The 12,453-nt window shown below is 44.5% G+C and overlaps 1 protein-coding gene across 2 annotated transcripts in view; it reads left to right on the forward strand.

Moving 5' to 3' along the window:
- The first annotated feature begins 7,929 nt into the window (after window positions 1–7,929).
- OPN3 (opsin 3) overlaps window positions 7,930–12,453 on the forward strand; it is a 41,066-nt gene continuing 36,542 nt past the window's right edge. The window contains exons 1-2 of one of the 2 annotated variants that reach the window (XM_049868227.1): window positions 7,930–8,420; window positions 12,216–12,301. In XM_049868227.1, coding sequence (XP_049724184.1) covers window positions 8,054–8,420; window positions 12,216–12,256 — 408 coding nt within the window. In that variant the 5' untranslated portion in view covers window positions 7,930–8,053 and the 3' untranslated portion in view covers window positions 12,257–12,301. Of the gene's footprint in view, window positions 8,421–12,215; window positions 12,302–12,453 lie in introns of those variants that run through there. The other variant, XM_049868228.1, reaches the window with a different exon arrangement.

Here is a 12,453-nt window from a genome sequence, read left to right on the forward strand (position 1 = left end):
ATCTGAAGGAAGTGAGGTAGCAAGCCATGTGGACAAATGGTAGAAGAGTATTCCAAGGAATAGCAGGTGTACAGTCTTGAGATGCAAGTGTGCTTGACATATTTGAGAAACAGCAAAGAGGCCAGCACGACTGGGGTGACCGCAGGTCGGGGAGGGAGGGAGATGAGGTCAGAGAGGCAGGGCATGGTGGCCAGATCAGGCAGGACTTAATAGGCTGTTGTAACCACTTTGGCTTTTACTCTGTGTGAGATGGGAAGTTTTTGAGCATAACAGTGACATGATTTGACTTGTTTTTGAAAAGCATTGCTTTCTGGAGAATAAACTGAAAGGGAGAAAGGCTAGAAGCAGGGAAACCACTTAGGTGGCAATTTTAATAATCCAAGTAAGAGGTGAAAGTGGTTTAGATTAGGCAACTAGTGGTGGAGGTAGTGAGAAGTGGTCAGATTTTATGACATGACGGGATTTGCTACCGAATTAGATGTGTAGTGTGAGAGTTGGAGAGGAGTCAGTTCTCCTGGGATTTCGCCCCAAGAAACTGGAAGGATAGAGTTGTCATTTACTTTGTTGGAGGAGGAAGTCCATGGGAGGAGCATATTTTGGGGGCAGAATTAAGAGCTCAGTTTGGGATATGTTAATTTGTGATGTCTATTAAATAAACAGTTGCGGGTATTGATAGACAGATATAAGAGTCTAGGGTTCAGGGAAGCGCTTGGGAGTCATCAGCATTTAGGTGGTATTTAAAGCCATTAGGCTGGATGAGATCACTCAAGGATCAATGTACACAAAAAAGGCAGAAGGCTGAGGAACTGAACCCTAAGCAGTGTGGTTTCAGAGGTCAGAGAGATCAGGAGAACAGCTGAAGGAGACTAAGTAGAAGTGGCCCATGCGATAGGAGGAGAACCTCATGGTATCTCAGAAGGAGTAACTCAGAAGCCAAGAATGTGTTTCAATAGGGAAAGACCCATTGCAGGAACAATCCAGTTTATTCAATAAAGAAATTACAAAGAAGAAAAAAAGATGGAGGTGGAACCTATAGATTAAAAGAGAATTTAAAGACATACCAACCAATCAAAATGTGTGGACCTTATTTAGATACTGATTCAACAACCAAAAAATGGACATAATTGTGACATTTATGAGACAAGTGGAAATTGGAATGCCTACTAGATATTTGATGATATTTTAAAAAGTATTATTAATTATTTTAGCTGTGATAATGGTATTGCAGTATTGTGGCTCTATTGTGTTATATTTTAGGAAATACATGCTGAAATGTTTACGGAAAAACCTTAAAATAGGAAGGAGTAGTCACTCTGCCAAATCCTGCTGATAGATCACTTAAGATGAGGACTGAAAATTAACCACTGGAGTGTGGATTATTGATAACCTTGATAAGAGCTGTCCCAGTAAAATGGTGGGTTAAGAGAGAGTGGGAGGAGCGGATGTGGAAACAGTAGTATACATGTATGTTAGGGCAATGGAGCAATTCAGAGCTATTATGGCCATTTATAGAGATACAGGATACATTTGCACTTGTATTTTCTCAATTGCAAAAATGATACAATCACAAAATTGAAGGACATTAAAAGAATCACCCATTTCCACCACACTCACAAAACTTTTTTTTTTTTTTTTTAAAGAATATTGCTTTCCATGCCCAGGCTGCATATTTTGATATTTCACACAGCTTCAACAGAACTGTGCATATTATTTAAATTTTAATGTTGCATAGTGGTTAAGAACTTGGCTGCTAATCAAAAATGTCGGCAGTTTGAATCCACCAAACGCTCATTGGAAACCCTATGGGGCACTTCTATTCTGTCCTGTAGGGTTACTATGAGTTGGAATCGACTTGATGGCAATGGGTTTTTTGTTTTATTTCAAAAACCTATCCCCGTGTTTCTAATATCCTTTGTAAGTGTACTTTTTTCTTTTTAAAATTTGCATGTTTTTCTCAATCAAATATTTTATTACTTTTGACATACAAATGACTGTGAAAGGTGATTAATATAAACATTTAGAAGCAAATACAAGCTTAGCTGTATAAAGAAAGAAATAATATTGCCACTGTTAGAGAAAGGCTACAGAAAAACATAGATGGAATGGTTTCACTGAGCCATAGTTTGGCTTCAGCTTCCCTGACCATTTAGAAGCACCCATATATAGAGGTCAGCAGGTAAGACCTCAAAACCCATGGTTGGGTCATTGGCAGGTCTGTAGTGCGGGCCAGGTACAGGCCATCTGGCAGAAATTCTGTTGGGGCAATAGATCACTCTGTATTTTTTACTTCTGAGTTCACCATGAGGAGCCTTCAGTCCTCAGGATGAGTGGAAGACGAATTCCTCTACAGTGAAATGAGTATTCTCAGCTGATGTAAGCAGCAGGCCAAAGAGAGGACAGAAGCTTCAACAGTGCATGGCGTTGGCCAACCAGATCCTGCTAAGGACCTGGGCCAGGATCAGCCAGGCATTTTCAAGATAAAAGGATAAAACAAGAGCAGAGGCCTCCTTGGTAATGACACTCCTTCACATGTCTGTCTCTTGAGTCACATTACAGCAGTCTAAACTGGTGCCTTATACCTCAGAGGTATAACTGTCATACTGCAATCTCCCTTCACCATCATTTTAGAAATTTCTTATCCTTTCTCCTATATCTTTCTTCTTTTCCATGGTTTATTCCCTCTTTGGTGGCTTAAATCCAGAAATAGTGCATGGAAGATAAACTTTTCACATTTGGCATGTCTGAAAATATTTTTCATCTTCTCTCACATTTGGTCAACGTTTGGGTGGTGTTATGGACTGAATTATGCCCCCCTCCATATGTGTCTGTGGTTATAATCCCATTTGGGAGAAAGGGTTGTCTTGTTATACTAATGAGTCAGAATTAGCGTAGGGCATGTCTTAAATCAATCTCTTTCGTTCGATATGTTAAAGAGATTAAACAAGCAAGCAAAAGAAGCAGGGATGGGGAAGAGAGATGCCAAACCACACAAAGATTGTCCAGGAGCAGAAGCTTAAAGAGACAAGGACCTTCCTCTAGAACCGACAGAGTGAAAAACCCTTCCCTTAGAGCCGGCGTCCTGAATATGGACTTTTAGCCTCATAAACTATGAGAAAATAAATTTTTGTTTGTTAAAGCCACCCATTTGTGATATTTCTGTTATAACAGCACTAGCTAACTAAGACAGGTGGGTATAGAATTCTAGGTTGGAAATTATTTTCTGGCAATATTTTGAAGTGATTGTGCCACTGTCTTTTTGCTTCTAGTGTTGCCGTTAAGGAGTCTATTCTGATCAGCATTTGTTGCTGAAGCTACTCTGATCCCTGATGCTTTGTATATAATCCACTTTTTCCTTTTCACTCTCAGGAAGCTTGTAGATGTTCCTGTTGTCTCAATTGTACCAAATTTCACTTATTGGTGTGGCATAGATCTATTTATATAGTATATTTTAAGTTGATCATAACCAAACTACCCAGTTCTTTCAGGAATTGAATGTTTACTCTTCCTTAACTCCTTGGTCACTCAAATTTTGCTTTTTTTAGAGCAGGGTTACACATGAAATTTAATTTGGAAGACAAATGTGTGTGTGTGTTTATGTTTTAATTTTGCTTTAAGTGAAAGTTTACAAATCAAGTCAGTCTCTCATAGAAAAATTTACATACACCTTGCTATATAGTCCTAGTTGCTCTCCCCCTAATGAGACAGCACACCCCTTTCTACTCTCTATTTTCATGTCCATTCAGCCAGCTTCTGATCCCCTCTGCCCTCTCATCTCCCATCCAGACAGGAGCTGCCCACATAGTCTCATGCGTCTACTTGATCCAAGAAGCTCACTCCTCACCAGTATCGTTTTCTATCCCATAGTCCAGTCCTGTCCCTGTCTGAATAGTTGGCTTTGGGAATGGTTCCTGTCTTGGGATAACAGAAGGTCTGGGGCCCATGACATCTGGGGTCCTTCTAATCTCAGTCAGACCATTAAGTCTGGTCTTTTTACAAGAATCTGAGGTCTGCATCCCACTGTTCTCCTGCTCCCTCAGGGGTTCTCTGTTGTGTTCCCTGTCCGGGCAGTCATCGGTTGTAGCCAGGCCAAATGTATGTTTTTTGGGGGGGCACTGTGGACAGGTACACAGTTTATACATTAACCAGACTCCTACATCTTTTATATCTGAGGATCTGTGTGCACAAGGAGAGTCAACATTCAGAATCTGAAGGCATGCCAGGCCCTCTTAAAAAGTTTTCTATTACATTTATGAAATTACATTTCCTAAGGCAGAAAAAGGTGTAGATGCTGTAAGGGCTCTTTGTTTCTCATCAGGAACCAAGATTAGAGGGGCAAGGAAGAACATGTTCTGAGCCCTGGGAAGGAGATCATTTGATTTAGTGAGGACTGAAGTTATGTCTCAGTTGACCCATACATGACAAGTAAAAGGCTTGGAGTTCTCAGTTATCCCAAGCAAAAATGGCAGATGAAACCTTTTCTCCGTCCTGCCCCCTCCCCATACTTTGCAAGGGGATTTCTTGGCATATAGAGATTGTGATGGTTTAATGCTTAATGTTGTTGAAGTTGCCATCCATTTGGCTCTGACTCATGGTAACTTACAACAGAACCAAATGTTGCCTGGTCCTGCCTGAAACTTGCTCTTGGGTGCAGTGTAGCTAAAGTGCTTAACGCTTTCATGTAGGAGGATATTAAAAAGGACCTCTTTCTGCCTTGGAGAGGTCCCACATTACAGTAGGTTTGAAGAATTCCCACTTCTAAAGGAAAGTGCTAGACAATCCATAAGGGAGGCTATGCTGGGGCGCTGGAAACCTTAGTAAGCACTTCAGAGATAATTGTCAGAGTAGTTGAGGTGCCTTAACCTTTCTCTGTTTCTTTCCACCCAACGGGGACTGAAGGGAGCAGACTGGAGCTGGCCCACTTTCCCACGGCAGAGCGCTTCCTGAATTTGATGGGGCAAAGATGCATGGATATTTCCAGAAGGCCAGATGATAGACCCTGAGTAGAGGAGCCAGAGTGGGTCATCTTGGGTAACATCCCATTGGAGAAGAATGCCTATAGGGTCTAAACCCAAAAACCAAAGCCATTGCCGTTGAGTTGATTCCAACTCATAGCGACCCTATAGGGACTCTAACCAGTGGACTGAGGGGGAAGCCTAAGCAGCCAGTCAATTAAGGCATTGCCCAGGTCAAGGGAAATGTGGGAGAAAGAGCCCTGGTGACCTCGGGTTCTCTGGAGAACCTACAAATTACCCTAGAAGCAAAAACCTAGCATTTAAAATTTGATACAGAGAGTACCACCACCAGCTGACAATTTTATCAATCAAGGAAGCTTTTTCCTGGAAATCCTGAAGGGGCCCAGAGCTGCATCAAGGAAATGAGAGAAGTTAACCTTGTTGTCTCCTGGTTTCTGACTGCCCTCCCCCCACAGAAGGTCTCCAGGCCTGGGTTCTAGTTCTCTAGTTTGGGGAGTTGGATGAATTTTAGATGAATTTTTAAAGTTTCAGTGGTCCGGACTTTATATCCACGGAAAGTGACCAGAAAAGCTTTGTTATTGTTGATGTTGTTAGATGTCATGCAGTCGATTCCTACCCATAGCGACCCCACGTGACAGAGTAGAACTGCCCCATTGGGTTTTCTAGGCTGTAATCTTTAACGGAACAGACCACCAGGTCTTTCTCTAGCAGAGCCGAGCAGCTGAGTCCTTAACCATTGTGCCACCAGGGAAAACAAGTAAAGTTACTTTTTTGCTTGCACCCTACCAAGTCCAGTTTGTTGGTTAAATTAGTCACATCCATTTACTTTTACTCTGAGAGTGTGAGATGCAGGCAGGATTTGCGCTTGCTTTTAAAGTTGTAATGTTTTGTCATTAGCCTATCTTTAGACAATCCTGAAACTGAATAGAACCTTATATTATTAACAAGAGAAATCATTCCATAATATCATTGTTTGTTTCTGTCAAGCATAAGATCCTCAACATTTCATAGTATTGCCAAAAATAATTCATTATCAAAATTCTTAAACATTTGTCCAAAGCCTCTCACTCCTCTTCATGCTCTGGTATTATTCCTCTCCGACAGGTGGTGGTCTGGCTTTTATTTGATTATTGTCCGCTTCCCCATCACCACCGGAAGTGAGCGTCATGAGGGCAGGGACTCTGCACCAAACAATGAATGAATGAATGAATATTTCAGAAACAATAGTGTGTCCTCCATTCATTCACTCGACTAATATTTATTGAGAACTTACCATAGACTAGGCACTGTGCTGGGAATACAGGTGAACATTAAACATACTGGACTTGTTCACTGGTTGTCTAAAAACACAAAAGTAAATATTTTTAACAGGGTAGGTGAGTTAGTCTCCTAGATGACAGATGAGAAGCCTTAAAAGGAAGTCAAGATTTTGAGGGTAGGGTGCCCTGAGCTATTATTCAATGTACCAGGGTGGAGAGCTCATCCCAAGCTGATTGGATTCTGTCTTCGTAGAATTTGGAATGGGAATTCATTGACTAGTCAGTCTTTACTGGTCTTTTGAACAGAGGTGGGAGGAGTAAATACTCTCATGGAGGGCGATCACTTTGCCCTTCCACAACACTGTGCTGGTTACCGGTGCCCAGGACAGCCTGCAGGTCTGACTCACTTCCGGATTCTTCTCTGGGGCCTTGCTAGGGACTGTGCAGCCACGAAGCAGAAGTGGCCCCTGCAGAGTGTGATCACGTTCACAACCTATATTTCACTTGTACTATATTTTTCAACGCTGCTGGGGAAAAGGAGGAATTTAAAATGTGTGCTGTTCTAAATAAAGCACCTGCCTCTCTATACAGGTAAATGTAGGTTGGTAGCTCAGGGGACACAGCCGGACATTCACTGCCAGTTAAGGGCTTAGCCTGCTAACGGGACAGTCAACCATCACATTTGAGTGGTACAGGAAGGACAACGTTGGCAGGTCTTGGGGTCCAGTTTGTGGCTTAACTTCGGAGTCACACTTCTATGCCACTTCCTTTCTTCGGTTATCCTGAATCTCTGAGGGCGGCTGGCTTCCCATCCCTCGCCATTGCAGTATATACTTTTTTAGAAGTCCTTGAGCAAGTCTTCCAGCTCTCAAGGAGTCAGGCAGGCACCTCCCTATCAATTTACCTATTTCTTCCTCAGTTTTCTTATTTGTAGAGCGTTTGGCTGGCGCCCACTCCCAAGCTTTTCAATGCTTTTTTGTGTGTTTGTTTTTTACATTAAGTGTACGAGATGAGGGTGGGCGCTATGGGCTGCTAGCAGGTTTATTACAGCTTCCTGAGGAGAGGAGCCTAGTCATCCAACCCTCTCCCGAGCACGAGGTAGGCGTCATAAGTATTTATGAATGAACGAATACGTAAGTAAGAAGTGACCGTGCGAATGGACTTGAGGCTTTGAGGGTGGGTAGGGAAGATGGGTTGTGAGAAGGCATTGCGGTTGATTTTTGCCCCTTCTGCTATATTCCAGGCTAGCCCACGTGCCGGTCCATACCCGCAGGCGCGCGCTGGGCCTCGGGGGAGGGGGCTCGAGGGGAGGGGCGGGGCGAAGGGGACGGACCAAGCAGGGGGCGGTGGGGAGCGCCCGCGGGAAGGGGCGGGGCGAATGGGACGCGCAGGATGGGCGGGGCGACGAGGACGGCGGGGGCGCGCCCGAGGGGAGGGGCGGGGGGAACGGGATAAGCCGAGCGCTCGGCGGGGGGCGCGCCCTCGGGAAAGGGCGGGGCGAAGGGGACGCGCAGGATGGGCGGGGCGACGAGGACGGCGGGGGCGCGCCCGAGGGGAGGGGAGGGGCGGGGCAACCAGGACGCGCCGGCGGAAAGGGCGGTGGGGATCGGGGAGCGGGCGGGGGCCGGGCCGGGCCGGGCTGGGCGGGGAGGGGGCGGTCCCGGACGGCGCCTCGCGGTCTCGGCGCGCGGCTGCCAGGGCCCCGCGGCGCGCAATGAGCACAGCCGGCGGCGGAGCCCGAGCCCCACCCAGTGCTGAGCGCGCCGCGGGCTGCGCCGGACGCTGAGCGCCTGCTGACGCCGAGCGCGCCGGCGCCGGGCCATGTACTCAGGGAACCGCAGCGGCGGCCAGGACTTGTGGGAGGGCGGAGGGGGCTCGGGCGGCGCGGGGCCGGCGGGCACGCTCAGCCCCGCGCCCGTCTTCCGCTCGGGCACCTACGAGCGCCTGGCGCTGCTGGTCGGCTCCATTGGGCTGCTGGGTGTCGGCAACAACCTGCTGGTGCTCGTCCTGTACTACAAGTTCCAGCGGCTCCGCACGCCCACTCACCTGTTCCTGGTCAACATCAGCCTCAGCGACCTGCTCGTGTCCCTCTTCGGGGTCACCTTTACCTTCGTGTCCTGCCTGAGGAACGGCTGGGTCTGGGACACCGTGGGCTGCGTGTGGGACGGGTTTAGCAGCAGCCTCTTCGGTGAGTTGGGCGGGGAGGAGGGAGCGAGCGTCCGGTTCCCTGCAGAGCCACCAGCCCACCTCGGCTCCTTCCCGCCCGGCCCGGCGCGCCCGCTCGCCCCGCCTGCCGCCCCTGGCACCAGCCTCCCCTCCGCGTCTCCCTCCTGCTGCACGGCCCGCCTTCCTCCTCCCCTGGGCTCGCCCCGCCAGCGCTGACCACCTCTCCGTCCCCCCATGTGGACCCCAAACCCCAGCCCGTCATCATCTCCTGCTGCTTTTAGCCCCAGCCCCTCCGTAGCCCTGGCCAGCCGCTGCCAAGCTCATCTCCTTTCTCTGCTTTTACCTCCTACAATAATTCAACAGGGCACTAACGACGGCTTTTGCACTTTGAGGAAAGAGACGAGGAAAGTAGAATCGGGAGATTCAAGGAAAAAAGTGACTAACTCGTGAAAGTTGGGGGAAGGGTAACGGGAAGAAACTTAATTCATACACATTTTTTTTTCTTATTCCTAAAATGAGAGGTGGAAACCTAAAATAATAGCAATGTGTAATTTTTTTTTTTCTTTTGCACCTTAGCAGTTGTAAACCTTTGAATGCTTCCTAGGAAGTGACACAGTTTCATTCAGGAATGCAAATTAGCATGTGTCCTATCAGCTGTTTTTTACTATATTTTCCTCCTTATAGGTTCCATGACACCAAAATCTAAGGTGAGAATCCCAACTCAGATGAACAAATAGCTGTGCAAACAGTAGATTTCATTAAAGCAGAACGACTTGATTGTTAATTGAAAATTTATCTCTACAGTTTATCTCTTCTAATCCCCATGGAAGAATTAAATCTCACAGAAACTGACATTTTAAGGATGATCAACCCAGCATTTCGTTGGAAGACATGATTTTCTAAGCTTGGGAAATAAATTATTTTGGGGTGCCCTTTTTTTTTCTGGCAGTTTTATTTGAACAATGATTTGAGATAGAAATGTATATTTTTCAGGTGTTAAAATTCCTTTTCTGTCCAGAAATCTATTGATAATTTATGACTGCTTTTTTATCTTAGCAGGTTTCGGAGAACAAAATCTTTGTAATAATCATCAAAAATATTTTGCTCACCGATTTCTTATGCTGTGACAAACCCAAATATGATGTTTGCTAATGGTTCATTTTTTGATATTTTGAAGCAAACAAGAAAATGTCGTAGGAATCATCACTCCATTAATTTAATTATCTCAGTAATTCTAATACCATTCTCTCCCCACTCCCCAGTAAGCGTTCATCTGAGACTTTCATGTGTACAAAGATTTGAAACTTGGGGAGGGGGCTTTAAGTGTATGTAGGTGATGATACAGATGGCTATGTGATTAAATTCTTTATATTAATAAAAATACCTATTAGGCTTTTTTTTTTTTTAAAGTCAGGGCTAAGCTTTAAAGAGGGTGATTCAAGGCCAAGTGTCAAAAATAATGCCCCCTAGGATGGACAACAGGTGTTTGGTCATAGATGTGAAATCTCTTATTTCCACAAAGTACCTTTTCTGTGCTGGGAAATTCTATTTCTACCTTAATCTGCCTGGAAGGTAGTTTGAAAGCAATGGTGTATTGAGTTCTTTATTACTGCCAACGTGGACCCTCTCCTCAACCTCTTTCCTCTGCCTACACCACCCTCCTGTCTCCTGTCTCCTTTTTCTTCTCTCCTCCTTCACCTTCCCTGCCCAAGGCCCATCCCAATCAGAAGCGATTTTCAAAGAATGCTAGAAACACTCATCGTGCAGTCTTTTACCTCAGGACTGCTCTGTTTTTCTGGGCATTTGGTCAGTGTTTTCAACCATGACTTTATTCCTGCTTTTGAATTAGAGGTGGGGACTCAGAGGTAAGAGGTCCAGAGACCTGTTTAAACCCTTGGAGACAGGTCAGGAGTGGGGTTATGATGGAGCTTGAAAAGTTCTTAGTAACGATTCAGATTTCTTTGGAGTAAATTCTAAGGATGATGCTTCTAGATTAGGGTTAAACATGAAGAAGGCAGCATGCTTCCCCAGGTATTATTCTTGAGCAAAAAGCAACTAGCCATGGAGTACTGAAGAGGGAGGGGGGAAAAAAAAAGCTGCAGTGGCTACACCCTGTCCTCAGCCCCCAGAGGCATTTGAGGAGGCTGCCTGATATAGTGGGAAAATATAGTGGCTGATGGCATGAGGGTGCATTCCGCTCTTGAGTCTATGGCTGATGAACTGTGTACATTTTCCCAGGTCGATTAAACTCTCCAGGGGTCAGTTTTCTCATCTCTGTTATGGAGTAGTTGAGCTAAATGTTCTCTAAGGTCTCGTCTAGCTATGTATTTTGATGACTCCTTTGATATTTGTAGCTTAAGAGGTGCTTTCTTTTAGCACTTGTGGCTTCTGTCCTCTCTCTATACTGACTTCCACCCTCAGCTCCTAACTATCCCCTGCTAAGCTAAGGATAAGCCTGTGCTAGGATCACACTTCTTCACGTACCCTCGTGGAATCTGTCACTCTCTTCACACCTGCTGGAAGAAGGCAGAATAAATAACTCAGCCATACGTACATATATATACATGTATAGGCCAGGCAAACACCTCGTTCTGTGTGCAGTTCCTGGTTTCTCAGGGAATGAGGCAGAGGCTTTGACTAGACAGCGTAGGTAGGCCTAACTTGTACTGATGCAGATTCTAGTAGGTTAAGCAGAAAGGGAGATCAGAATTCAAAGCACTGTCACTCTTACTCACTGTGTAATGAATGATAGAAAGACCCCTCTAGCAGCAGAGTGTGTAGAGGGCAGCCCTCGTGCATAGGTGTGGGGAGGTCGTGCTTTACTGTAGACTTCTAGGTGAGAATGCCCTTTAGCCCATGGCTGCTCCACAGCTGGCCACACCTAGTGCCACACGGGTGTTCTGCACATGGAGTATGCTGGAAGTTCACAGAAGACTTTAATCACTACCACCTCCCACCCCCTCAAAACCAAAAACATCAAAAAAACACGTTAGTCTTGGCAGAGGATGTTTAGACAGCAAGTATTTCTTGGGATACAGAGATTCAGAGTTGTAGAAGTCTAGCAAAATACGAAATCATCCTATTCAAATGTTAGAAGTAGATGTAAGTTATTTATGTTAAGATATTCTAACATATGAACCCGGGAATGTTCTACAGAACATATATGTGCGTATGTACATTCACGTAAAAAAATTGTTACAAATAAATATCTTTCCCGGTAGGCCTATTCGTTTATGCACCTAAGTATTTTTAAATGCCGGTTGCTTTACCGATTTACAGATTCATCTTTTATTAATAACCGGCTGATTAATTCAGTCATAATAGTCATACTTTCATGTGACTACCATAAGATCCTATGGGTGGTTGGGGTCTGGAAAGGTATTCTGGTCAACACCTCTAGAATGACCAACTATATTGGCCTTGGAAATACCCCTAATCATGACAGTATTCACATAGCCTATAATCTATTCCCAGAAATACAATGGCATCACACATTTCTTAGAGTCTAAACTCATAGTTGTATGTAGTTTTATTGAAAGTAAAACTTACAGAATTTTATTATGCTAATTCTTCTTTATTTTTGTCAGACATTATTATGTCCATTTTTCGTTATCAAACTAAGTGATTTGCGAGAGTATATCTCCATTGTTCATTTTCAGGAAATTAGAAACTATGTGAGAAAGCATTTAATGACTTGATTTAGCTGAGGTTTCTATCCAGATAACAAGTGAGGCCCCATCAGACTGTAATTGGTGTTGCATGAAATTACTTTTATGTTGTTTACAATTGTATTCTTTTTTGAATTTTCTTCTTTCAGAGAAGAGTTCCAGTCACAAATGCATATGTGATGCATTTTGACATTCACTGCTAAGATGAAATACAGAAATGAAAACCACACATCACTTTTAGTATTCTCAGAATGATTAGATGTACTTTATCATGTTTTCATGCTACTGACCTATAAGAAAATATATATATATATATATTTAAAAAGGGTAATCATTAAACAGCTAGGACCTGCAACCTTGATGCCTCTGGGATGAACTGGAACATCA

Source organism: Elephas maximus, chromosome 24, assembly GCF_024166365.1.
Source record: "Elephas maximus indicus isolate mEleMax1 chromosome 24, mEleMax1 primary haplotype, whole genome shotgun sequence".
Taxonomy (NCBI): Eukaryota; Metazoa; Chordata; class Mammalia; order Proboscidea; family Elephantidae; genus Elephas; species Elephas maximus.